Source organism: Pseudophryne corroboree, chromosome 1 (assembly GCF_028390025.1).
Source record: "Pseudophryne corroboree isolate aPseCor3 chromosome 1, aPseCor3.hap2, whole genome shotgun sequence".
NCBI lineage: Eukaryota > Metazoa > Chordata > Amphibia > Anura > Myobatrachidae > Pseudophryne > Pseudophryne corroboree.
The window spans coordinates 311,343,296-311,367,962 of record NC_086444.1 but is presented as its reverse complement, the minus strand read 5'-3'; the positions used below and the strand labels follow the sequence as shown (position 1 = coordinate 311,367,962).

The window sequence follows — 24,667 nt, the reverse complement described above, 5'->3', positions numbered from 1 at the left end:
TTATATTATACACGGCTATTAATGCTTACATGGACACACAATCTGCACAGATGGAGTCTGTATGGGCAAGTTCTGATATCAGATTCATCACTATGCATCAAATTCCTTCTGATGTAACATAGTTTGTATTTTATGATGTAAAGGTATGGGTAGTTGCAGTAAATTTCTCCCTATATATTCCTGTACTAGACCCCCATATAATAACCAGGACTCTTTGCATAGCATCTATCATGCTGACACATATTGTTTCCAATAATAGGTAGAATGCTGTTTGACATAATTATTAGTATCACTTTAGTTAATTTGTAAATCTCCATAGTGCCCTGCAGCACTGGCCAGTAGGGAACACAGAGCAAGCACACTAAGTAATTACTTATGGTAAAGAGGTGCCTGAGACACAGACCAGAGCAGTAGTGTAGCTCTAAGTGTGTATATTGGGACAGTAGTAAATGGGGTAAATTTATTAAGACTGGAGTTCTATTTAAGATGGGACGTTGCTCATAGCAACCAATCAGATTTTACTTCTCATTTATCTAGCACATTCTAGGAGATAATATCTGGAATCTGATTGGTTGCTATGGGCAACATCCCATCTTACATAGAACTCCCATCTTAGTAAATGTACCCCTATGTGTGCTAGTGGGAGCAGCATATATGATGAGACTAGGGTAGGCCCTAGTACTGAGGTGGCTATTCTGAGAGTTTGGGGACAGAAGATATAACTCCCCACTGATCACACATCAGTTATTATATAGTGCACAGCTACATACTATCACGAAGCACATATACCTAGAACATGCTGTATACTGATTTATTTCACGAACGTCTCTCACCAAGGAATGTCGCCACCGAGGCCTCTGCGTTGTCGCCAATCACTTCCTTAAATTACTTTGCAGTTACTCTACGGATGACTCTTCAGGCAGTTTCCATGGAGACAACATTCTTCCCCTCTCATCTCACGTGAGCCCTTTACAGGTGTACAGCCAATCACCATCCGCGCATCGTCTGACGTCATGAGTTTCAAGCCTCACCATGAGCTATCCAATACAGGTTCCTGTTGAGATTGAAGTCAGGAGCTGATTGGTTAACGCATTTCATGAGCGACACGTTACAATAGTAGAGTACTAACCTATACCTGCCATACTTAACTCTGTTCCCCACAACAAAGTCGGAAGTCTGAGTTGGTGATCGTCGCATGTAAGTATCCCAATGACGGGTTACCGCATGATGACTGAGTAGTAGACCACAGTAACTGTTGCAGACAGTGTCGGGGTTACTCGCATCCGAGCATGAGAAGTGATGAGAATGTCTGTACAAGGCTGAAGTTTTTGCTTCTTTGGGGGTCATTCCGAGTTGTTCGCTCGGTATTTTTTTCTCGCAACGGAGCGATTAGTCGCTAATGCGCATGCGCAATGTCCGCAGTGCGACTGCGCCAAGTAAATTTGCTATGCAGTTAGGAATTTTACTCACGGCATTACAAGGTTTTTTCTTCGTTCTGGTGATCGGGGTGTGATTGACAGGAAGTGGGTGTTTCTGGGCGGAAACAGGCAGTTTTATGGGAGTGTGTGAAAAAACGCTACCGTTTCTGGGAAAAACGCGGGAGTGGCTGGAGAAACGGAGGAGTGTCTGGGCGAACGCTGGGTGTGTTTGTGACGTCAAACCAGGAACGACAAGCACTGAACTGATCGCAGATGCCGAGTAAGTCTGGAGCTACTCAGAAACTGCTAAGAAGTGTCTATTCGCAATTCTGCTAATCTTTCGTTCGCAATTTTGATATGCTAAGATTCACTCCCAGTAGGCGGCGGCTTAGCGTGTGCAAAGCTGCTAAAAGCAGCTTGCGAGCGAACAACTCGGAATGACCCCCCTTGTTCGGCCAGCTTCTTATTCATATCATTCAGGTTTGCAAGGGTTAATGAGTCTTGGCCAACAAATTTGACACATGAAAACAACAGAGTAGGGTCCCTTGCATATGATCCACGTGTACTTTGCCTTGCCCAATGCTAGTTTGGGCATGAAATACGATGGCAAAGTGGGCACAAACATCAAAAATTACCATTTTGAATAAGTAGCTGTAGTTTTGCAAGGGTTAACGAGTCTCGTGCAGCAAATTTGAATCCTAAAATCAACAGCGGGGGATCACTTGCATATGATCCACATGGCTTTTGCCTTGCCCAACACTGGTTTGGCCATGAAATATACAGGTAAAGTGGGCATATACACCATCATTTTCTATTTTGAATAAGTAGCTGTAGTTTTGCAAGGGTTAATGAGTCTCGGGCAACAAATTTGACACCTGAAATCAACAGAGTGGGGTTACTTGCATATGGCCCACATGTATTTTGCCTTGCTCAACGCTAGTTTAGACATGAAATATTCTGGCAAAATAGGCATATACACCATAATATTACCATTTTGAATAAGTAGCTGTAGTTTTGCAAGGGTTAATGAGTCTCGGGTAACAAATTTGACACCTGAAATCAACAGAGTGGTGTCTTTTGCATATGACCCACATGTATTTTGCCTTGCCCAACACTGGTTTGGGCATGAAATACGCTGGCAAAGTGGGCACTTAACTTTTTCCACATTTTGTTATGTTACAGCCTTATTCCATAATGGAATAAATTCATTTCTTCACACTATACCCCATAATGACGTGAAAACATTTTTTTTAGATTTTTGCAAGTTTATTAAAAATAAAAAACTTAGAAATAACATGTACGCAAGTTTTCACATCGTTTGCTCAATACTTTGTTGATGCACCTTTGGCAGCAAATACAGCTTCAAGTGTATTTTAATATGATGCCACAAGCTTGGCACACCTATCTTTGGGCAGTTTCGCCCATTCCTCTTTGCAGCACCTCTCAAGCTCCATCAGGTTGGATGGGAAGCGTCGGTGCACAGTAATTTTCAGATCTTTCCAGAGGTGTTCAATCAGATTCAAGTCTGGGCTCTGGCTGGGCCACTCAAGCATATTCACAGAGTTGTTCTGAAGCCACTCCTTTGCTATCTTGGCTGTGTGCTTAGGGTCGTGGTCCTGCTGAAAGATGAACCATTGCCCCAGCCTGAGGTCAAGAGCACTCTGGAGTAGGTTTTCATCCAGGATGTCTCTGTACATTGCTGCATTCATCTTTCACTCTATCGTGACTAGTCTCCCAGTTCTTGTCGCTGAAAAACATCTCCACAGCATGATGCTGCCACCACCATGCTTCACTGTAGGCATGATATTGGCCTGGTGATGAGCGGTGTGTGCTTTACTCCAAACATGACGCCTGGCATTCACGCCAAAGAGATCAATCTTTGTCTCATCAGACCAGAGAATTTTGTTTCTCATGGTCTGAGAGTCCTTCAGGTGCATTTTGTCAAACTCCGGGGATCCCCCGATTGTTCATTTTAGACGGCTGGCCAGCTCTAGGAAGAGTCCTGGTGGTTCCGAACTGCTTCCATTTAAAGAAGATGGAGGCCATTGTGCTCATTGGGACCTTCAAAGCAACAGATATTTCTCTGACGTCCTAGTGGATGCTGGGACTCCGTAAGGACCATGGGGAATAGCGGCTCCGCAGGAGACAGGGCACAAAATAAAAGCTTAAGGATCAGGTGGTGTGCACTGGCTCCTCCCCCTATGACCCTCCTCCAAGCCTCAGTTAGATTTTTGTGCCCGGCCGAGAAGGGTGCAATCTAGGTGGCTCTCCTGAGCTGCTTAGAATAAAAGTTTAGTTTAGGTTTTTTTTTTTTTTTCAGTGAGTCCTGCTGGCAACAGGCTCACTGCATCGTGGGACTAAGGGGAGAAGAAACGGACTCACCTGAGTGCAGAGTGGATCGGGTTTCTTAGGCTACTGGACATTAGCTCCAGAGTGACGATCACAGGTTCAGCCTGGATGGGTCACCGGAGCCGCGCCGCCGTCCCCCTTACAGAGCCAGAAGAGACGAAGAGGTCCGGTGAAATCGGCGGCAGAAGACATCCTGTCTTCAGACTAAGGTAGCGCACAGCACCGCAGCTGTGCGCCATTGCTCTCAGCACACTTCACACTCCGGTCACTGAGGGTGCAGGGCGCTGGGGGGGAGCGCCCTGAGACGCAATATAACAGTATATACCTTAGGTGGCAAAAAGAATACATCACATATAGCTCATGGGCTATATGGATGTATTTTAACCCCTGCCATTTTTACACAAAAAAGCGGGAGATAAGGACGTCGTGAAGGGGCAGAGCCTATCTCCTCAGCACACAAGCGCCATTTTCCCTCACAGCTCCGCTGGAAGGACGGCTCCCTGACTCTCCCCTGCAGTCCTGCTTCAGAATCAGGGTAAAAAAGAGAAGGGGGGGCATTTTTGGCAGCAAATAACGATAATAACAGCAGCTATAAGGGAATAACACTTATATAAGGTTATCCCTGTATATATATATAGCGCTGGGTGTGTGCTGGCAGACTCTCCCTCTGTCTCTCCAAAGGGCTAAGTGGGGTCCTGTCCTCTATCAGAGCATTCCCGGTGTGTGTGCTGTGTGTCGGTACGTGTGTGTCGACATGTATGAGGAGGAAAATGATGTGGAGGCGGAGCAGTTGCCTGTGTTGGTGATGTCACCCCCTAGGGAGTCGACACCTGACTGGATGATTGTATTTAAACAATTAAGTGATAATGTCAGCAATTTGCAAAAAACTGTTGACGACATGAGGCAGCCGGCAAATCAATTAGTGCCTGTCCAGGCGTCTCAGACACCGTCAGGGGCGCTAAAACGCCCGTTACCTCAGTGGGTCGACACAGACCCTGACACAGATACTGAGTCTAGTGTCGACGGTGACGAGACAAACGTAATGTCCAGTAGGGCCACACGTTACATGATCACGGCAATGAAAGAGGCATTGAACCTTTCTGACACTACAAGTACCACAAAGAAGGGTATTATGTGGGGTGTGAAAAAACTACCAATAGTTTTTCCTGAGTCAGAGGAAATAAATGAGGTGTGTGATAAAGCGTGGGTTTCCCCCGATAAAAAACAGCTAATTTCTAAAAAATTATTAGCATTATATCCCTTCCCGCCAGAGGTTAGGGCGCGTTGGGAAACACCCCCTAGGGTAGATAAGGCGCTCACACGTTTATCTAAACAAGTAGCGTTACCGTCTCCTGATACGGCCACCCTCAAAGAACCAGCTGATAGAAGGCTGGAAAATATCCTAAAAAGTATATACACACATACTGGTGTTATACTGCGACCAGCAATCGCCTCAGCCTGGATGTGCAGTGCTGGAGTCGCATGGTTGGATTCCCTGACTGAGAATATTGATACCCTGGATAGGGACAATATTTTGTTAACTATAGAACATTTAAAGGATGCATTACTATATATGCGTGATGCACAGAGGGATATTTGCACCCTGGCATCAAGAGTAAGTGCTATGTCCATCTCTGCCAGAAGAGCGTTATGGACGCGACAGTGGTCAGGGGATGCGGATTCCAAACGGCACATGGAAGTATTGCCGTATAAAGGGGAGGAGTTATTTGGGGCTGGTCTATCGGACCTGGTGGCCACGGCAACGGCTGGAAAATCCACCTTTTTACCCCAGGTCACTTCACATCAGCAGAAAAAGACACCGTCTTTTCAAACTCAGTCCTTTCGTTCCCATAAGTACAAGCGAGCAAAAGGCCACTCCTTTCTGCCCCGGGGCAGAGGAAGAGGAAAAAGACTGCACCATGCAGCCGCTTCCCAGGAGCAGAAGCCCTCCCCTGCTTCTGCCAAGTCTTCAGCATGACGCTGGGGCTTTACAAGCAGACTCAGATATGGTGGGGGCCCGTCTCAAGAATTTCAACGCGCAGTGGGCTCACTCGCAAGTGGATCCCTGGATTCTACAGGTAGTATCGCAGGGGTACAAACTGGAATTCGAGGCGTTTCCCCCTCGTCGGTTCCTGAAGTCTGCTTTACCAAAAGTCTCCCTCCGACAGGGAGGCAGTTTTGGAAGCCATTCACAAGCTGTATTCCCAGCAGGTGATAATCAAGGTACCCCTCCTGCAACAAGGAAAGGGGTATTATTCCACGCTGTTTGTGGTACCGAAGCCGGACGGCTCGGTGAGACCAATTTTAAATCTGAAATCCTTGAACACTTACATAAAAAGGTTCAAATTCAAGATGGAGTCACTCAGAGCAGTGATAGCGAACCTGGAAGAAGGGGACTATATGGTGTCTCTGGACATCAAAGATGCTTATCTCCACGTCCCAATATACCCTTCTCACCAAGGGTACCTCAGGTTTGTAGTACAAAACTGTCATTATCAGTTTCAGACGCTGCCGTTTGGATTGTCCACGGCACCTCGGGTCTTTACCAAGGTAATGGCCGAAATGATGATTCTTCTACGAAGAAAAGGCATTTTAATTATCCCTTACTTGGACGATCTCCTGATAAGGGCAAGATCCAGGGAACAGTTAGAAGTCGGAGTAGCACTATCTCAGGTAGTGTTACGTCAGCACGGGTGGATTCTAAATATTCCAAAATCGCAGCTGATTCCAACGACACGTCTACTGTTCCTAGGAATGATTCTGGACACAGTCCAGAAGAAGGTGTTTCTCCCGGAGGAGAAGGCCAGGGAGTTATCCGAGCTAGTCAGGAACCTCCTAAAACCAGGCCAGGTCTCAGTGCATCAGTGCACGAGGGTCCTGGGAAAAATGGTGGCTTCTTACGAAGCGATTCCATTCGGAAGATTCCATGCAAGAACGTTTCAGTGGGATCTACTGGACAAATGGTCCGGATCGCATCTGCAGATGCATCAGCGGATAACCTTGTCGCCAAGGACAAGGGTGTCTCTCCTGTGGTGGCTGCAGAGTGCTCATCTACTAGAGGGCCGCAGATTTGGCATTCAGGATTGGATCCTGGTAACCACGGATGCCAGCCTGAGAGGCTGGGGAGCAGTCACACAGGGAAGGAATTTCCAGGGCTTGTGGTCAAGCATGGAAACATCTCTTCATATAAGCATTCTGGAACTAAGGGCCATTTACAATGCCCTAAGTCAAGCAAAACCTCTGCTTCAGGGTCAGGCGGTGTTGATCCAATCGGACAACATCACGTCAGTCGCCCACGTAAACAGACAGGGCGGCACGAGAAGCAGGAGGGCAATGGCAGAAGCTGCAAGGATTCTTCGCTGGGCGGAAAATCATGTGATAGCACTGTCAGCAGTGTTCATTCCGGGAGTGGACAACTGGGAAGCAGACTTCCTCAGCAGACACGACCTTCACCCGGGAGAGTGGGGACTTCACCCAGAAGTCTTCCACCTGATTGTAAACCGTTGGGAAAAACCAAAGGTGGACATGATGGCGTCACGTCTAAACAAAAAACTGGACAGATATTGCGCCAGGTCAAGGGACCCTCAGGCAATAGCAGTGGACGCTCTGGTAACGCCGTGGGTGTACCAGTCAGTGTATGTGTTCCCTCCTCTGCCTCTCATACCAAAAGTACTGAGAATCATAAGAAGGAGAGGAGTAAGAACTATACTCGTGGTTCCGGATTGGCCAAGAAGGACTTGGTACCCGGAACTTCAAGAGATGCTCACGGACGAACCATGGCCTCTACCTCTAAGAAAGGACCTGCTACTGCAGGGGCCTTGTCTGTTCCAAGACTTACCGCGGCTGCGTTTGACGGCATGGCGGTTGAACGCCGGATCCTGAGGGAAAAAGGCATTCCAGAAGAAGTCATCCCTACTCTGGTCAAAGCCAGGAAGGACGTAACCGCAAAACATTATCACCGCATTTGGCGTAAATATGTTGCGTGGTGTGAGGCCAAGAAGGCCCCTACAGAGGAATTTCAACTGGGTCGTTTCCTTCATTTCCTGCAAACAGGACTGTCTATGGGCCTAAAATTAGGGTCCATTAAGGTTCAAATTTCGGCCCTGTCGATTTTCTTCCAGAAAGAACTGGCTTCAGTACCTGAAGTTCAGACATTTGTAAAAGGGGTGCTGCACATACAGCCTCCTTTTGTGCCTCCAGTGGCACCTTGGGATCTCAATGTGGTGTTGAGTTTTCTAAAGTCACATTGGTTTGAACCACTTTCCACTGTGGACTTAAAATATCTCACATGGAAGGTGTCGATGCTGTTAGCCTTGGCTTCAGCCAGGCGTGTGTCAGAATTGGCGGCCTTATCATATAAAAGCCCTTACTTAATTTTTCATTCTGACAGGGCGGAATTGAGGACTCGTCCTCAATTTCTACCTAAGGTGGTTTCTGCATTTCACATGAACCAACCTATTGTGGTACCTGCGGCTACCAGGGACTTAGAGGACTCTAAGTTGCTTGACGTTGTCAGGGCCTTGAAAATATATGTTTCCAGGACGGCTGGAGTCAGAAAATCTGACTCGCTGTTTATCCTGTATGCACCCGACAAGCTGGGTGCTCCTGCTTCTAAGCAGACGATTGCTCGTTGGATTTGTAGTACAATTCAGCTTGCACATTCTGTGGCAGGATTGCCACAGCCAAAATCAGTAAAAGCCCATTCCACAAGGAAAGTGGGCTCATCTTGGGCGGCTGCCCGAGGGGTCTCGGCTTTACAACTTTGCCGAGCAGCTACTTGGTCAGGGGCAAACACGTTTGCTAAATTCTACAAATTTGATACCCTGGCTGAGGAGGACCTGGAGTTCTCTCATTCGGTGCTGCAGAGTCATCCGCACTCTCCCGCCCGTTTGGGAGCTTTGGTATAATCCCCATGGTCCTTACGGAGTCCCAGCATCCACTAGGACGTCAGAGAAAATAAGATTTTACTTACCGATAAATCTATTTCTCGTAGTCCGTAGTGGATGCTGGGCGCCCATCCCTAGTGCGGATTGTCTGCAATACTTGTATATAGTTATTGTTACAAAAATTCGGGTTATTATTGTTGTGAGCCATCTTTTCAGAGGCTCCTTTGCGTTTATCATACTGTTAACTGGGTTCAGATCACAAGTTGTACGGTGTGATTGGTGTGGCTGGTATGAGTCTTACCCGGGATTCAATATCCTTCCTTATTATGTACGCTCGTCCGGGCACAGTATCCTAACTGAGGCTTGGAGCAGGGTCATAGGGGGAGGAGCCAGTGCACACCACCTGATCCTTAAGATTTTATTTTGTGCCCTGTCTCCTGCGGAGCCGCTATTCCCCATGGTCCTTACGGAGTCCCAGCATCCACTACGGACTACGAGAAATAGATTTATCGGTAAGTAAAATCTTATTTTTTCTGTACCTGTTAGGATCTCCTGCTCTGTGCTGCCACGTCGCCATGGCAACCGGGAGGCAAGTGTTAGCGAAGTAACCTGAGCGCAGCTGATACTCCGGTCCGGGTTTTTTCTGTGTAGTGGTTACAGGCTCTGTGCACGGCAGGGAATCCGAATCCGGCGCTGGTTTTGTGCTCACAGTCTGTGAGGTCTGAGTGGGGCGTGGACAGCACCTGCTATATAAACCATCCTCTCAGGCTAGGCAAATGCTGCTGAATCTTTGTTTGTTAGTCAGTTCCAGAGAGTTAGCTAGTACTGTGTGACTTTGTATTTACTTGTTGCTTACTGCGAATAGGCCTTGGGATTCGGTACTTCATTCTGCCAATCCGGACCTAGCAGTAAGACTGGAGTCAGTTGTTTGACCTGCCGGGGTTCTTTTGCTATTCTGTGAACCCAGCAGGTTTGCGGCTGTACTCTCAGACCTGCTTGTTAATCCTCCCTCACTGTGCAGGGCGTCCAGGTGTCAGTTTAGTGGCAGTAAGCTGAACCTGTGCCCTGCAAGTGGGGGTTAGGATTGTGGATACTCTCCTTGTGTCTATTTTTCTATCTCTGACCAAGGAGTTTATTCCCACACCCGTTGGTAACCCTTTGGGGTTTTTTCTGTTGCTTTTAGCAACATCATTTCAGGTGCTCCACATGTTAAATCACTACACATCGCTTCATTGTCCGCTCTATTCCATCTGAGCATTCCTGACACTAGGGAGACACCCAATTCCTGAGCCTTTGGGCTTCTCCGTTCACTTTGTGTTTATTAGTTATTCCATCACCTCCTGTGTATGTTATGTTATACTGTCTGTGAGTTTGTTTGCTTCGCTTCCCTCTCTGTTCATACACCGGTATACTCCTGTTAGCACTGGTGTGCGTAACATATTCAGCAGCCTTACGCCTGTTGAAATTTTGTGGGAATATGGAGCATACCCCTCAAAATACTTTGCAACAGGTGGTCGATCAGGTGCAGGTCCTGACTCGACAATTTAATGAGATGTCCATTAAAATGAACACCCCGCAGGCCGCTAGCAAAGCTCCCGCAGCAGCAGCGGCAAGTTCAGGGGTTAAGGAGCCGAAAGTAAATCTCCCGGATCGTTTTTCTGGAGATCGCTCGCAGTTCTTTTGTTTCAAGGAGAGCTGTAAGCTATATTTCAGGCTTAGGCCCCAGTCTTCTGGGTCGGAGATTCAGCGGGTGGGCATGGTGATTTCCTTGCTACAAGGAGACCCACAGGTCTGGGCATATGGGTTACAGCCTGACTGTCCGTCGCTTAAAAGTGTTGATGCTTTTTTTTACGGCACTGGGCATTTTGTATGATGACCCTGACAAGATGGCTTCAGCCGAGGCTCAGATTACGGTTCTTAAGCAAGGGCAACGGCCAGCTGAGGTTTATAGTACGGCGTTTCGGAGGTTGGCTCATGATACCCAGTGGAATGACCCAGCCCTGAGAAACCAGTACCGAAGGGGCCTTTCTGACCAGATAAAGGACCAACTGGTACAATATCCCTCGCCTGATAGCTTAGATCAGCTCATGCAGTTATCCATCCGGGTGGATAGACGGCTGAGAGAGCGTAGGCTTGAAAGGGAGACCGCAGTTTCCTTTTTTCCCAAGGGAACCTCAGACTCTGAGGAATATTCCAAGGAGCCTATGCAGATTGGGGCTACCCGCCTCTCCTCGCGTGAGAAGACGCGGAGGAGACAGCAGGGTTTGTGTTTGTACTGTGGGAATAAAGGTCATGTTGTAGTATCATGCCCAGAAAAACCGGAAAACTTCAGGGCCTGAGGGTGATGGGAAATATCCTGTCAGGCCAGAAGTCAGAATTTCCTAAAAAGACTTTTCTCATTCTGGTGACTTTGGAGATCCTCGGTCAAACTGTCAAGACTGAGGCCTTTGTTGACAGTGGGGCCGATGGGGTTTTCATGGACCGTCAATTCGCCCTGGAACACTCTGTTCCCTCAGTACCTTTGGCATCAGAGATTGAGATCTGTGGGTTAAACGGGGAACCATTGTCCCAGGGTAAAATTACCTCCTGCACCAGCCAAATTCCTTTGTTTATTGGAGCCACACACTCTGAAAAATTGTCTTTTTATGTGACTGTCTGTTCTTTTGCCCCATTGGTTTTGTGGTTACCCTGGTTAAGGGCCCATAACCCTCAATTTGACTGGGTCTCTGGGGAGATTCTTAGTTGGGGTAGTGATTGTTTCAGGAGTTGCTTGAGCCTTCCAGTCAGGCTCTCGCAGCTAAGTTTGCCAGGATTGCCAGGATGTTATGCAGATTTTGCGGATGTGTTCTCCAAAAAAGTTGCGAAGGTACTACCTCCCCATCGCCCCTATGACTGTGCCATTGATTTGTTGCCAGATGCTAGGCTTCCCAAGAGCAGGTTGTACTCCCTGTCACGTCCTGAGACTCAGGCTATGGCAGAGTACATTCAGGAGAACTTGGCTAAGGGATTTATCAGACCCTCACAGTCCCCAGTTGGGTCGGGGTTCTTTTTCGTGGGTAAAAAGGACGGTTCGTTGCGACCCTGCATCGACTTCAGGGAATTGAACCGTATCACGATTAAAAACTCGTACCCACTGCCTCTCATTTCGGTTTTGTTTGACCAGCTTCGTACTGCCACCATTTTTTCTAAGATTGACCTACGCGGTGCTTACAATCTAATCCGAATAAGAGAGGGGGATGAATGGAAGACTGCCTTTAATACCCACTCAGGGCATTATGAATATTTGGTGATGCCTTTTGGGCTCTCTAATGCCCCGGCAGTCTTCCAGGAATTCATGAACGATGTGCTCAGGGAATATTTGGATAGATTCTTAGTTGTTTATCTAGATGACATCCTAATCTTCTCTCATTCCCTGGAGGAACATCGGAAGCATGTACGCTTAGTCCTCCAGAAACTCAGAGACCACCAGCTTGGGGTGAAGCTGGAGAAGTGCGAGTTTGAAGTCCAGCAAATCGCATTTCTAGGGTATATTATCTCCTCAGAAGGTTTCCAAATGGAGGGTTCTAAGGTACAGGCAGTCCTGGATTGGGTGCAGCCCACTAGTTTGAAGGCGCTTCAGCGTTTTCTGGGCTTTGCGAATTTTTATAGACGGTTTATCGCTGGATTTTCGTCTATAGTGGCCCCCTTGGTGGCACTCACTAAGAAAGGGGCGGATGTTGCTCACTGGTCTTGTGAGGCCAAAGCGGCCTTTGCCCGTCTCAAAAGGGCATTTGTCTCGGCCAAGGTGCTGCGACACCCAGATCCAGAGCGTCCTTTTGTGGTAGAAGTGGATGCCTCTGAGATAGGTATTGGGGCAGTGCTCTCTCAGATGGGGGTGTCTGATAATCGCCTTCATCCCTGTGCTTACTTTTCCCGTATATTTTCGTCTGCCGAGATGAATTATGATGTGGGTAACCGGGAATTGTTGGCTATAAAGGATGCACTCGGGGAGTGGAGACACTGGCTTGAGGGGGCTAAGTTTGTGGTCTCAATTCTCACCGACCATAAGAATCTGGCATATTTAGAGTCAGCGAAGCGGCTCAATGCCAGGCAGGCACGATGGGCTTTGTTTTTTGCTCGCTTTAATTTTTTGATAACATATCGCCCTGGGTCAAAAAACATCAAGGCTGATGCGCTCTCGCGGAGTTTTGCTCCAGTTCAAGAGACCACCGAGGAGCCATTGCCCATTGTGTCCCTATCATGTATTAAAGTGGGCATTACCCAGGACCTCTTGTCATTAGTCCTTAGAGCACAGGAGCAGGCTCCTCCAGACCTTCCGGTAGGTCTCTTGTTTGTGCCTCCTAGGTTAAGACAGCGAGTGTTCCTGGAATTCCATGCCAAGAGGTCGGCAGGGCATCCGGGTATTGCCAGAACTCGGGAGTTGCTGTCTAGGGCGGTGTGGTGGCCCTCGGTGGCTAGGGATGTGGATCAGTGGGTTCGGGCATGTGACGTTTGTGCCCGAAATAAAACTCCTAGAGGGGTTCCTGTCGGCCCATTACATCCACTCTCTATTCCGTCTAAGCCATGGACCCACATTTCCATGGATTTAGTGGTGGACTTGCCCAAATCCTCGGGGATGACAGCCATTTGGGTTGTCGTCGACAGGTTTTCGAAGATGGCGCATTTCGTTTCACTGGTTGGGTTGCCATCGGCCAGACGCCTGTCTGAGTTATTTATGCAGCATGTTGTGCGCCTCCACGGGTTGCCACTTGATGTGGTCTCTGACCGTGGATCCCAGTTTGTGGCCAAATTCTGGAGGGCATTTTGTTCTGATCTCCAGATTTCTGTGAGCTTGTCGTCAGGCTACCATCCACAGTCTAATGGGCAGACTGAGAGGGTGAACCAGTCCTTGGAGCAGTTCCTCAGGTGTTATGTCTCCAAGTGTCATACTGACTGGGTTGCTCATCTGTCCATGGCTGAGTTTGCCTATAACAACGCGGCTCACTCTGCTACAGGGATCTCTCCCTTCCTTTGTGTGTTTGGGCATCATCCTAAGGCCAATTCTTTTGACCCCCTGGATTCCACATCTGGTGGTTCCTCTGTTGTTTCGGTCCTTAGGGGTATTTGGAGGAAAGTGAAGAAAGCCCTTGTGTCTGTGTCATTAGTGACCAAAAGGGTTTTTGATAAGCGGAGAAGACCCTGCAGCTTCAAATTAGGAGACTTCGTCTGGTTGTCCACCAAGAATTTGAAGTTGAGACAGCCATCTCATAAGCTTAGCCCCCGGTTCATCGGCCCTTATAAGATCACCAGGGTTATCAATCCGGTGGCATTTCAGTTAGATCTGCCCCGTTCATTGGGTATCAATAAAACATTTCATTGTTCCCTTTTAAAACTGGCGGTTAGTAATCCTTCTTCCAGTGGAAGACCTTCTCCTCTTCTGATAAGGGGTCAGAGGGAGTTTGTGGTTGAAAGGGTTCTTGACTCCAAGATGGTTCGGGGTCGGCTGTCATTTTTGGTGCACTGGAAGGGGTATGGCCCGGAGGAGCGGTCATGGGTGCGCAGTTGTGATCTTCATGCCCCTAGACTGATACGCTCTTTCTTCTCGCAGTTCCCCGATAAACCCGGTGGTAGGGGTTCTTTGACCCCTCGTCAGAGGGGAGGTACTGTTAGGATCTCCTGCTCTGTGCTGCCACGTCGCCATGGCAACCGGGAGGCAAGTGTTAGCGAAGTAACCTGAGCGCAGCTGATACTCCGGTCCGGGTTTTTTCTGTGTAGTGGTTACAGACTCTGTGCACGGCAGGGAATCCGGCGCTGGTTTTGTGCTCACAGTCTGTGAGGTCTGAGTGGGGCGTGGACAGCACCTGCTATATAAACCATCCTCTCAGGCTAGGCAAATGCTGCTGAATCTTTGTTTGTTAGTCAGTTCCAGAGAGTTAGCTAGTACTGTGTGACTTTGTATTTACTTGTTGCTTACTGCGAATAGGCCTTGGGATTCGGTACTTCATTCTGCCAATCCGGACCTAGCAGTAAGACTGGAGTCAGTTGTTTGACCTGCCGGGGTTCTTTTGCTATTCTGTGAACCCAGCAGGTTTGCGGCTGTACTCTCAGACCTGCTTGCTTAATCCTCCCTCACTGTGCAGGGCGCCCAGGTGTCAGTTTAGTGGCAGTAAGCTGAACCTGTACCCTGCAAGTGGGGGTTAGGATTGTGGATACTCTCCTTGTGTCTATATTTCTATCTCTGACCAAGGAGTTTATTCCCACACCCGTTGGTAACCCTTTGGGGTTTTTTCTGTTGCTCTTAGCAACATCATTTCAGGTGCTCCACATGTTAAATCACTACACATCGCTTCATTGTCCGCTCTATTCCATCTGAGCATTCCTGACACTAGGGAGACACCCAATTCCTGAGCCTTTGGGCTTCTCCGTTCACTTTGTGTTTATTAGTTATTCCATCACCTCCTGTGTATGTTATGTTATACGGTCTGTGAGTTCGTTTGCTTCGCTTCCCTCTCTGTTCATACACCGGTATACTCCTGTTAGCACTGGTGTGCGTAACAGTACCCTCCCCCAGATTTGTGCTTTGAAACAATCCTGTCTAGGAGGTCTACAGACAATTCCTTTGACTTCATGCTTGGTTTGTGCTCAGACATGCACTGTCAAGTGTAGGACATTATATAGACAGGTGTGTGCCTTTCCCAATCATGTCCAATCTACTGAATTTACCACAGGTGAACTCCAATTAAGCTGGAGGAACATCTCAAGGATGATCAGTGGAAACAAGATGCACCTGAGCTCAATGGCAAAGGCTGTGAATACTTATGTACATGTAATTTCTTAGGTTTTTTTTAATAAATTTGCAAAAATCTAAAAAAAAAACGTATTTCACAGGGGAGTGGCCTGGACAGCTCTAAGGACAGACGTGTTCTCCCAGAGCTCCTGATCCTGCGGGTCCTTCCACCCTCTGTACCGAACTGCAAGCACCCTCTGTTCCCTCACAGTGTGCCCCACACCTCCCCCACACCCAAATTCAGTAGGCTTGGTCACGGAGCCGGGGGATCTGAATACAGGTCCCTGCAGGTTGTGGTCTTCCCTGCTGCCTGGAGCCACGGCCTCCCGTGCTACTGCTTTCATCCTGCTGGTCCCCTGTGTGGCAGCTGACGTGACCCGTGGCAGGACCCGGCTACCGGAAGTCACCAACAATCTTCAGCGGGAACCCTGCCTGCCGCCTCCCTCCTCTCCTGACCCCAGGACCGGGCTGTTTGGTGCCGTGGCCTCCCGTGCAGCAAATGTCCAGAGCGGCGCCTGCGGGACCCGGCGTCCAGATTTCACACACGACCTTCAGCGGGAGCCCCTCCTGGCACCTCCCGTCTGGACCCCGGGACTCTGCCTCATTACCAGCCTCGCAGGGGCCATGCCGCCGCTCTGTGGCCCGGTGGCTACCTATGATGCTCCACTGAAGACTCTGCGAGCTAAAGCGGTAAGGAGCAGTGGGGCTGAAGTTACTTTGTTTCCCCCAACCCTCCCCCTGGCGATTGGGCTTCTGGTGCCCCGCACACTTCCACCTACAGAGGGTTTGGGACTTGGGACACGACCAACAGCGCTGGCCTGCACTACCATACCCAGTGTACTTCCTCCAGTACAGGGACCGGTGTTGTACCCCTTATCCCTTTACTACACCTTCCACACGCTGTGCGCTGTGTTCTGCGGAGCCCGGTGTCGATGCTGTGCTATCCCCCTGACAACGGAGTGTCCAAATTGGTGCCCCATCTGATTCTGTGGTGCAGCAGGGGAGCATAGGTTTCCAAGTAGCCTGTATCCTGTGTGTACTGACGGCTCTTACATTTGGCTTCCCATAAGGTTCTGACCAGTACAGGTTCATTACACGTATATGGGGAAAGAGAAGACAAAAGAATTCCTTTTTGGGAGCACTCTTACAGGTTCATGCAGGAGCGGAGCAAGGATCCTTGCTATTATGTGATAGCCATGTGCATGTTTTGATACCCCTTTCACTCCATGCCCCACTATTGGTGAATTATTGTGGATTCTTATCACAGGGATATACATATAGCATCGTCCTCACCACTATTTGGCCTGAGTGCCTCGTTATAATATACAATTTTTCCGTACAAGGCTGCCTAAACATCAGAAAGAACAGTCTGGGGTTCACCCAGTGAGCCTTTTCAAGAACCCTTCTTTCGCGCAAGGAGGTAGAAGTACTGCTTCTTCTGACAATAATCACAAATCCCTGACTGCGCTCAGTGCCTCTTTCGAGCCCTTAACCTCCACTTCTCCTGTATCAGCGGCCATGGGTGATGATGCCTCATTGATGGTTGGCTCTATGAAGCAGCTATTGGCGAAGTTTAAAGCGGACATCTCCCAAGAGTTCAAGTCGGCCTTACAGGTTTCCCAACAATCCATTGATGTCGTGGGTAAATGCACGGATCATTTGGAGAATAAATTGGAGGAGGTTGTTAAGTCTGACAATGACCTCATCACACTCCATGAGGAGCTTCAGATGGAAGTCACGGCGCTCCGAAGTAAAGTCGGTGATCTTGAAGTTCGATCTCGCAGGAACAATATCAAGGTTAGAGGTATTCCGGAATCTGTGCCTAACTCCGAACTGAAGGGCTTTGTTACTAATCTCTTTATGAAGCTTCTTCCCACAGTTACCATGGTGGAATTCCTGCCCGACCGTATACACCATGTTCCTAAGGCAAGGATTGCCCCTACGGCTGCGCCTCAGTATAGCTTGATGAGGTTTCACTACTACCATGTGAAGGAACAGGTGCTTCGTGCGGCCCAACCTTCGGATGCTACCGATGCTATCCTGGGAAACTTACAAATCTTTGGAGACCTCTCAGCCTCTGCTCTTGCAGCTCATAGATCTTTTTACCCTGTCACTAAAGCCGTCAGGAAGGCGCACATTCCTTACCGGTGGGGGTTTCCTACCAAATTGCTTATTAAGCGTAATGGATCTACAAATGTTGTTACCTCTCCTGCACCTGGTACTCAACTTCTTGCTTCTTGGAACCTGAAAGATGTGGTTGCCGAGGGTCCTAGTGGCTCTAGGATCTCCCAGGACTGGTCGACCGTGAGCCTTTCTTCCTAACTGTGATGTATATTGTTTCCTTGTCAACCTTCTTTATCAACTGTCATAATCTTGGTTGGTTGATTGTTTTGGTTAGGGCTTGTGTGCACTGTTCTGTGCAGTGGGGTGTTTTGGTTTATTAACTGGTTGCTCTCCTCCGCAGACCATGCATGGGCTGTTTAACGACTTTATATTTTCCCCTGTGTTACTCAATGGTTATTACTGTGTTTATTTATTTTTTTTCTTGTGTTTTTTTTTTTTGTTTCAGAAGTTTGAGGTCAACCTTTCCTCGGTTCTCACTGTTTACTTTCCTTAATTCTCATTTTGTTGTTTGATGTTTTTCCCTTTGAAGTGTTAGGGGTAGAACTTACTCCCACATACCCCAATGTGCCGCCTCGATGGGTGGCCCCATGCAGAACCCCTGTGGTGCGCTGTCTGTTCTTTCTCTGCTTTTTCTTGCCTTCTTTGGTCGAGTCAGTAATCTGCACTACCGATCAATGTCCTGGAACTCAGGGCAACATACAATGCCCTTCTTCAAGCTTCCTATCTTCTCCAGGATCAAGCCATCCAAGTTCAGTCTGACAATGCCACGGCGGTGGCGTACATAAACTGACAGAGAGGAACAAGAAGCAGAGCAGCAATGCGAGAAGTGTCAAAGATACTCCTCTGGGCAGAGGCCAACGCAAGGGCCATCTCAGCCATATTCATTCCAGGAGTGGACAACTGGGAAGTGGACTTCCTCAGCAGGCACGACCTCCATCCGAGGGAATGGGGCCTTCATCCTCAGGTGTTTCAACAATTGATTCACTGGTGGGGTTGTCCGCAGATAGACCTGATGGCTTCTCGTCTTAACAAGAAGCTACGCCGTTACTGTTCCATAACGAGGGAGCCGCAGGCCATGGCAGTGGAGGCGCTGCTGGCCCCATGGCCTTACCAGTTTGTTTACCTGTTCCCTCCAATCCCGCTCATTCCAAAAGTTCTAAAATGACCCAAAAGGAAAGCATTCAGGCAGTTCTAATTGCCCCGAATTGGCCTCGAAGGGCCTGGTACACGGACCTCCTGACCATGTCTCTGGAGGAACCCTGGCCTCTGCCACTTCTAAAGGATCTTCAGCAAGAACCATTCGTCTACCCAGACTTACAGCGGCTACGTTTGATGGCTTGGAAGTTGAGAGGGAGATTCTAGCCAGAAAGGGTCTCCCTTCCAAGGTTGTTTCCACTATGGTACAGGCCCGGAAGGTGGTTACATCGATACACTACCACCGTATCTGGAAGAAATAGGTTTCTTGGTGTGAGGGAAGAAAAGTTTCTCCTGTTGATATGGGCCTACGGTTGGGCTCCATTACAGATTTTGTCTCTATTTTCTTCCAGAAGCAACTTGCGTTGTTTACGGAGGTGCAGACTTTCTTGAAAGGAGTTCTTCATATGCAGCTACCCTTCGTCCCTCCCACGGCTCCGTGGGATCTAAATGTGGTTTTGTCCTTTCTTCACTCGGATTGGTTTGAACATTTACAGAAGGTGGAATTGAAATTTCTTACTTGAAGACTGTCATGTTGCTGGCTTCTGCAAGACAGGTTTCAGAATTGGGGGTCTTGTCCTGTAAGAGTCCGTACTTGATTCTTCATGAAGATAGGGCTGAGCTCAGGACCCGGCCTCAGTTTCGCCTAAACTAGTGTCAGCATTTCACGTGAATCAGCCGATTGTGGTTCCGGTGTTGGCTGAGTCCTTGGATGTGGTGAGGGCTCTGAGGATTTATGTCAAAAGGACAGCTCATCTTTGGAAATCTCACTCGCTGTTTATCCTTTATGATGCCACCAAGATTGGTAGGCCAGCTTCTAAGCAATCTATTGCTTGTTGACTTAGGTTAAGTGTTCAACAGGCCTATACTTCGGAGGCTCTGCCTTTTGCCGACGTCTATTCAGGCCCACTCGACAAGGTCGGTGGGTTTTTCCTGGGCGGCTGCCCGGGGTGTTTTTCGGCTTTACAGTTGCGCCGAGCGGCTACTTGGTCTGGTTCAAACACGTTTGTGAAGTTCTACAGGTCCGACACCTTGGCCAAGGATGACCTTCAGTTTGGTCAGGCGGTTTTAAAGGGGTCTCAGCACTCTCCCACCCGTTTTGGGAGCTTTGGGACTTCCCCCACGGTACTAAAGTACAGTTCCCCAGTATCTACTAGGACGTAAGAGAAAATAGGAATTTAATACCCACCGGTAATTCCTTTTCTCGTAGTCCGTAGTGAATACTGGGCGCCCGCCTCCGTGCTTCGTATCCTGTTTACTGATGCGAGTGTTGGTTGAGCCGCAGTTGCGGCCCCTTTGCTATGTGGAATTAGCTTTGCTGTCCTTGTTATGTTGGTTGTCGCTATCCTCTGTTCGTTTAGTGCTCCTGTTTCGTTGGGTTGTGTGTTGGCTTGTTGCCTCACCGCTATTGTATATGTTTCTTCTCTCATGGTATGTCCGTCTCCTCGGGCACAGTTTTCCTAGACTGAGTCTAGTAGGAGGGGCATAGAGGGAGTCCAGCACACACATAAGGTTTTAAAGTGCCAGGCTCCAGTGGACCCGATCTATACCCCACGGTACTAAAGTACAGTTCCCCAGTATCCACTATGGACTACGAGAAAAGGAATTACCGGTAGGTATTAAATTCCTATTATTTGTTATGTTTCTTTTATAGCGCAGCAAATTCCGTTGCGCTACACAATTGGCACAATGATAACACAAAACTGGGTAATAAACAGTCAGAGGTATGAAGGCCCTGCACGCAAGCTTACAATCTATAGGGAAATAGGCATTGATATACAAGGATAGGTGTTATCTATTGCATATTTGTCCACTGGATTGCAAAGGTTCTAGGTGGGTTGCATGATATCACATCACAGCAGTGATGAACCATGGTCAGAAACAAGAGAAAGTGAAGAAAGAGAAAATATGTGGAGGATATGTGCGGACTGTACAGTGGGGATATAATCGGATAGGAAAGCTTATGAAGGTTGGGTGAGCGGTTCTGGAATGTGATAAGCTTGCCTGAAGAGGTGAGTTTTCAGGGAATGATTGGAGACTAGGGGAGGGTCTTATTGTGCGTGGTAGGGCATTCCACAGAGTGGGTGCAGCCCAAAGAAAGTCCTGCAATCATGCATGAGAGCAAGTAATAGATCTTGTGAAGAACGGAGAGGTCGGGTTGGGAGATATTTTGAGATGAGCGAAGAGATGTACATTGGTGTAGTATGGTTAATGGCCTTATGTGTGAGTAAAAGCATTTTAAATTCAATACGGTAGAATACAGGTAACCAGTGGAGGGACTGACAGAGCGAATCTGCAGACGATGAACGTCTAGCAAGGAAGATTAGCCTCGCAGATACATTCAGAATGGATTGTAGTGGTGAGAGTCTCTTTTTGGTAAGACCAGTAAGAAGACTATTGCAATAATCAATGTGGGAGATAATGAGAGCATGGATTAGAGTTTTTGCTGTGTCTTGTGTAAGGTATGGTCGTATTTTAGATATGTTTTTTTAGATGCATGTAACATGATCTTGAGACAGATTGAATGTGGGGAGCAAATGACAGTTCTGAGTCAAGTATGATGCATAGGCAGCGAGCTTGTGGGGTAGGGTTGATTGTTGAGTTCTCAACAGTGATAGAGATATCAGGTTGGTAACTACTATTGGCCGGTGGAAATATAAGTAACTCTGTTTTGGAAATATTAAGTTTGAGGTGCAAGATGACATCCAAGATGAAACAGCTGAAAGGCATTTAGTGACCCTGACCAATACAGATGGTGACAAATCTAGGGAGGATAGGTAGATTTGAGTATCATCTGTATAGAGATGATACTGAAATCCAAACGAGCTGATTAGTTTACCAAGAGATGAGGTATAGATGGAGAAAAGCAGAGGACCTAAGACAGAGGCTTGTGGTACTCCAACTGAAAGAGGTAGCGAAGAAGAGGTGGATTCAGAGAAGCTAACACTGAAGGAGCGATTAGATTGGTAGGATAGGAACCAAGAGAGGGCTGTGTCTTGAAGACCTAGGGATTGTAGGATTTAGATGAGAAGAGAATGGTCAACAGTGTCAAAAGCAGCATAAAGATCTAGAAGAATAAGAAGCGAGTAATGGCCTTTGGACTTCGCAGTGACTAGATCATTCACTACTTTAGTCAGTGCTGTCTCTGTGGAGTGTTGGGAACGAAAACCCTGACTGAAGTGGGTCAAATAAATTGTGTGATTTAAGAAAGTGTGTGAGGCGAGTGTAGGCAAGTCTCTCAAGTAGCTTGGAGAGGCATGGGAGCTGAGAACTGGGACGGTAGTTTGAGAGTGATTTAGGGTCAGAATTTAGTTTTTTCAGAATGGGAGTAATCGGTGCATGCTTGAACAGTGAAGGAAAGATACCAGTAGAGAGAGAGAGGGATTACAGATGTTAGTTATCAATAATCCCAATGAATTACACACCATCCAGTTTCTTTAGCGGAAGATGGTTAGCAACAGAAGATACTTTGCATACAACTGCACAGTCAATTTAAATATATTGTCAATCATTTCAATTTTCTTTTAAACAATAGAACTTTTCCATGTGTATGTATGTTGATCTTTTGTATTAACTTGCATTTCAATCTTTAAATAATTAGATCACTTTTCTTTGCTTCATCATATATCTTTCTTTTTATCTAGAAAATGAATGAGTGGACACCCATAGCAAAGAAATATGACCCGCTTAAAGCTGGCAGTATCGACGGTACAGATGAAGAGCCTCATGACCGCGCTGTCCTCAGGGCAATGTTGGCTCGTTATGTTCCCAACAAAGGTGTTGTCGGAGACCCCCAATTAACTTTGTTTGTGTCTAGATTAAGCCAACAAACCAATGAGGAAAAATTAAAAGAGGTATTTTCTCGTTATGGAGATATACAGAGGATCCGTTTGGTTAGAGATTTCATAACTGGATTTTCAAAGGGTTATGCATTCATAGAATACAAACAAGAAAATGCAATAAAAAAAGCATACAGAGATGCCAACAAGTTGGTGATTGATCAAAGAGAAATATTTGTGGATTATGAACTGGAAAGAAATCTAAAAGGATGGATTCCACGCAGACTAGGAGGGGGGTTTGGTGGTAAAAAAGAATCTGGCCAGTTGAGGTTTGGAGGCCGAGATCGACCCTTTAGAAAGCCAATAAATTTGCCATTGTTTCAGAATATGCGCATGGAGGGATATGGAGAGAAAAGACACAGATCTCGTTCTAGAGAAAGACTTCAAGAGTGGAGAGGGAAGAAAGCAGATTATGCAAGGGATAGAGGAAGAGATGGTAGGTGGCAAGAGAAGCCACAGGCTCGACATGACAAAGAACCGACTGAAGAGAGACATTTCAAAGAAGAAAGGAACAGAGATCGGGAAAGAGATGACAAAGACAGACGAAGAAAGGAAGGCAGAAGGGACAGAAGCAGAGAGCGAGATCACAGGAAATTAAGAGATTAAGGAAATGTAATTTCTTAATCAAAATCCTTTTTAATTTATATAATTTGGACTGAGCAACTTCAGATATTCGGAATATATGTTTGCAGTTTGGAATTATGTATTATTGTAGTACTTCATCTGACTTTGTCCATAGTAACTCACAAACTAGCCTCAGATGCTATACCTATATTAGTACAAATTAATTAATATTACAGTATTTAGCAATTGGTATCTGTTGTTCACTCTCTGCGCATACACCTCTCCTTCACACAGAACCTCCTCCTATTTGGGTAAAAAGCCATACAGATAGTTTGTTTATTAGATGACAGTGATAAGGGAACCAGTTACTAATTATGGCCATGGCATCCCATATAATCAGAGCAGTTAGAAGTGCTGCTCATACTTCAACCAGTGGCACTGGGAGGGGAGGGGAGGGGGGGGGGGGATCTCTTTACCTGGGCTTGTTGGAAGGGCTTGGATCCCACTACCCCCCTTGCAGGGGTTTTGTGTGTGAGGGAGAGAGGGGACTGGCGGCTGCAGCAGCCTCTCTCCCCAGCACTGCACATGCTGCTGTGTACTGCGCTGGGAAGAGAGGCAGGAGTCAGTCCACTCTCCACTTGCGTTACGTGCGGGGGGGGGTGATGGTGAGCAAGTCTGCCACTGCTTCCTCATCCGCTCACCAATCACCACCTTAAGGGAAAATGTGCTAACCTGGTTTAAAGCTTACCAGCCACACTTATGGCTTTTTTTTTTTTAAAGGTAATACAGTTACCAACACAACTACACAACTATGCTTACCTGGTTTAAAGCTCACCTGCCAACTGGCTCCTGGCTTTCAACGTGAGACAGTCACCAACACAGCTAAACAGCAGCTGACTCAGGTTAAAAGTAAATGAGCTTAGGGGTGCATGAGAGAGAGAAAGATGATCACAAATGGGCCAATTAAAAATTAACCCTATTATACACATACAGGGATTTGAAAGCCAGGAGTCAGTTGGCAGGTGAGCTTTAAACCAGGTAAGCACACTTGTGTAGTTGTGTTGGTAACTGTCTTACCTTTTAAAAGCCATAAGTGTGGCTGGTAAGCTTTAAACCAGGTAAGCACATTTTCCCTTATGAGACAGCAGTAGCCAGGTCCCTTAAAAATCTATCTATGTGATAGAGTAGGACTTGCGGTGAAATGGGGTCCCGTGGAGTGGGCTGCAAGCTTACATGCATTGTACAATTCATAAACCAAAACCCCATTGTTTATTCAGATGTATACTAAAGGATTAAGGTGAATGAAGCTGCCAAAGAGAGTGCAGGGTTTTCTGTATATGTACATTTGAGTTAGGTGGTCACAGCCCACCGCACCCCAACCTAGGGGTGGGGAGTATGTGCACCCCTCTCCGGGGAATGGCGAGTGCAGTGGATCCCTGTGTGTGTGTGTGTGTGTGTGTGTGTGTGTGTGTGTGTGTGTGTGTGTGTGTGTGTATGTATGTATGTATGAGATGTATGTGATCTAAA

General features: G+C 47.3%; 2 protein-coding genes across 4 annotated transcripts in view; one reads left to right on the top strand and one right to left on the bottom strand.

Annotated features, from left to right (window-relative positions):
• Positions 1–1,016, bottom strand: part of RILPL2 (Rab interacting lysosomal protein like 2) — an 84,288-nt gene extending 83,272 nt beyond the window's left edge. The window contains exon 1 of one of the 3 annotated variants that reach the window (XM_063964502.1): positions 790–1,016. The gene's annotated coding sequence lies outside the window, so the exon portion shown is untranslated. The remainder of the gene's footprint in view (positions 1–789) is intronic. The other 2 variants (XM_063964501.1, XM_063964503.1) reach the window with 2 other exon arrangements.
• A 52-nt stretch (positions 1,017–1,068) lies between these two features.
• Positions 1,069–24,446, top strand: SNRNP35 (small nuclear ribonucleoprotein U11/U12 subunit 35). Its single transcript, XM_063964500.1, has 2 exons — positions 1,069–1,197; positions 22,382–24,446. Exon 2 carries the CDS (start codon positions 22,385–22,387, stop codon positions 23,180–23,182), a length of 798 nt encoding a protein of 265 aa, XP_063820570.1. The 5' UTR covers positions 1,069–1,197; positions 22,382–22,384; the 3' UTR covers positions 23,183–24,446.
• Positions 24,447–24,667: the final 221 nt, after the last annotated feature.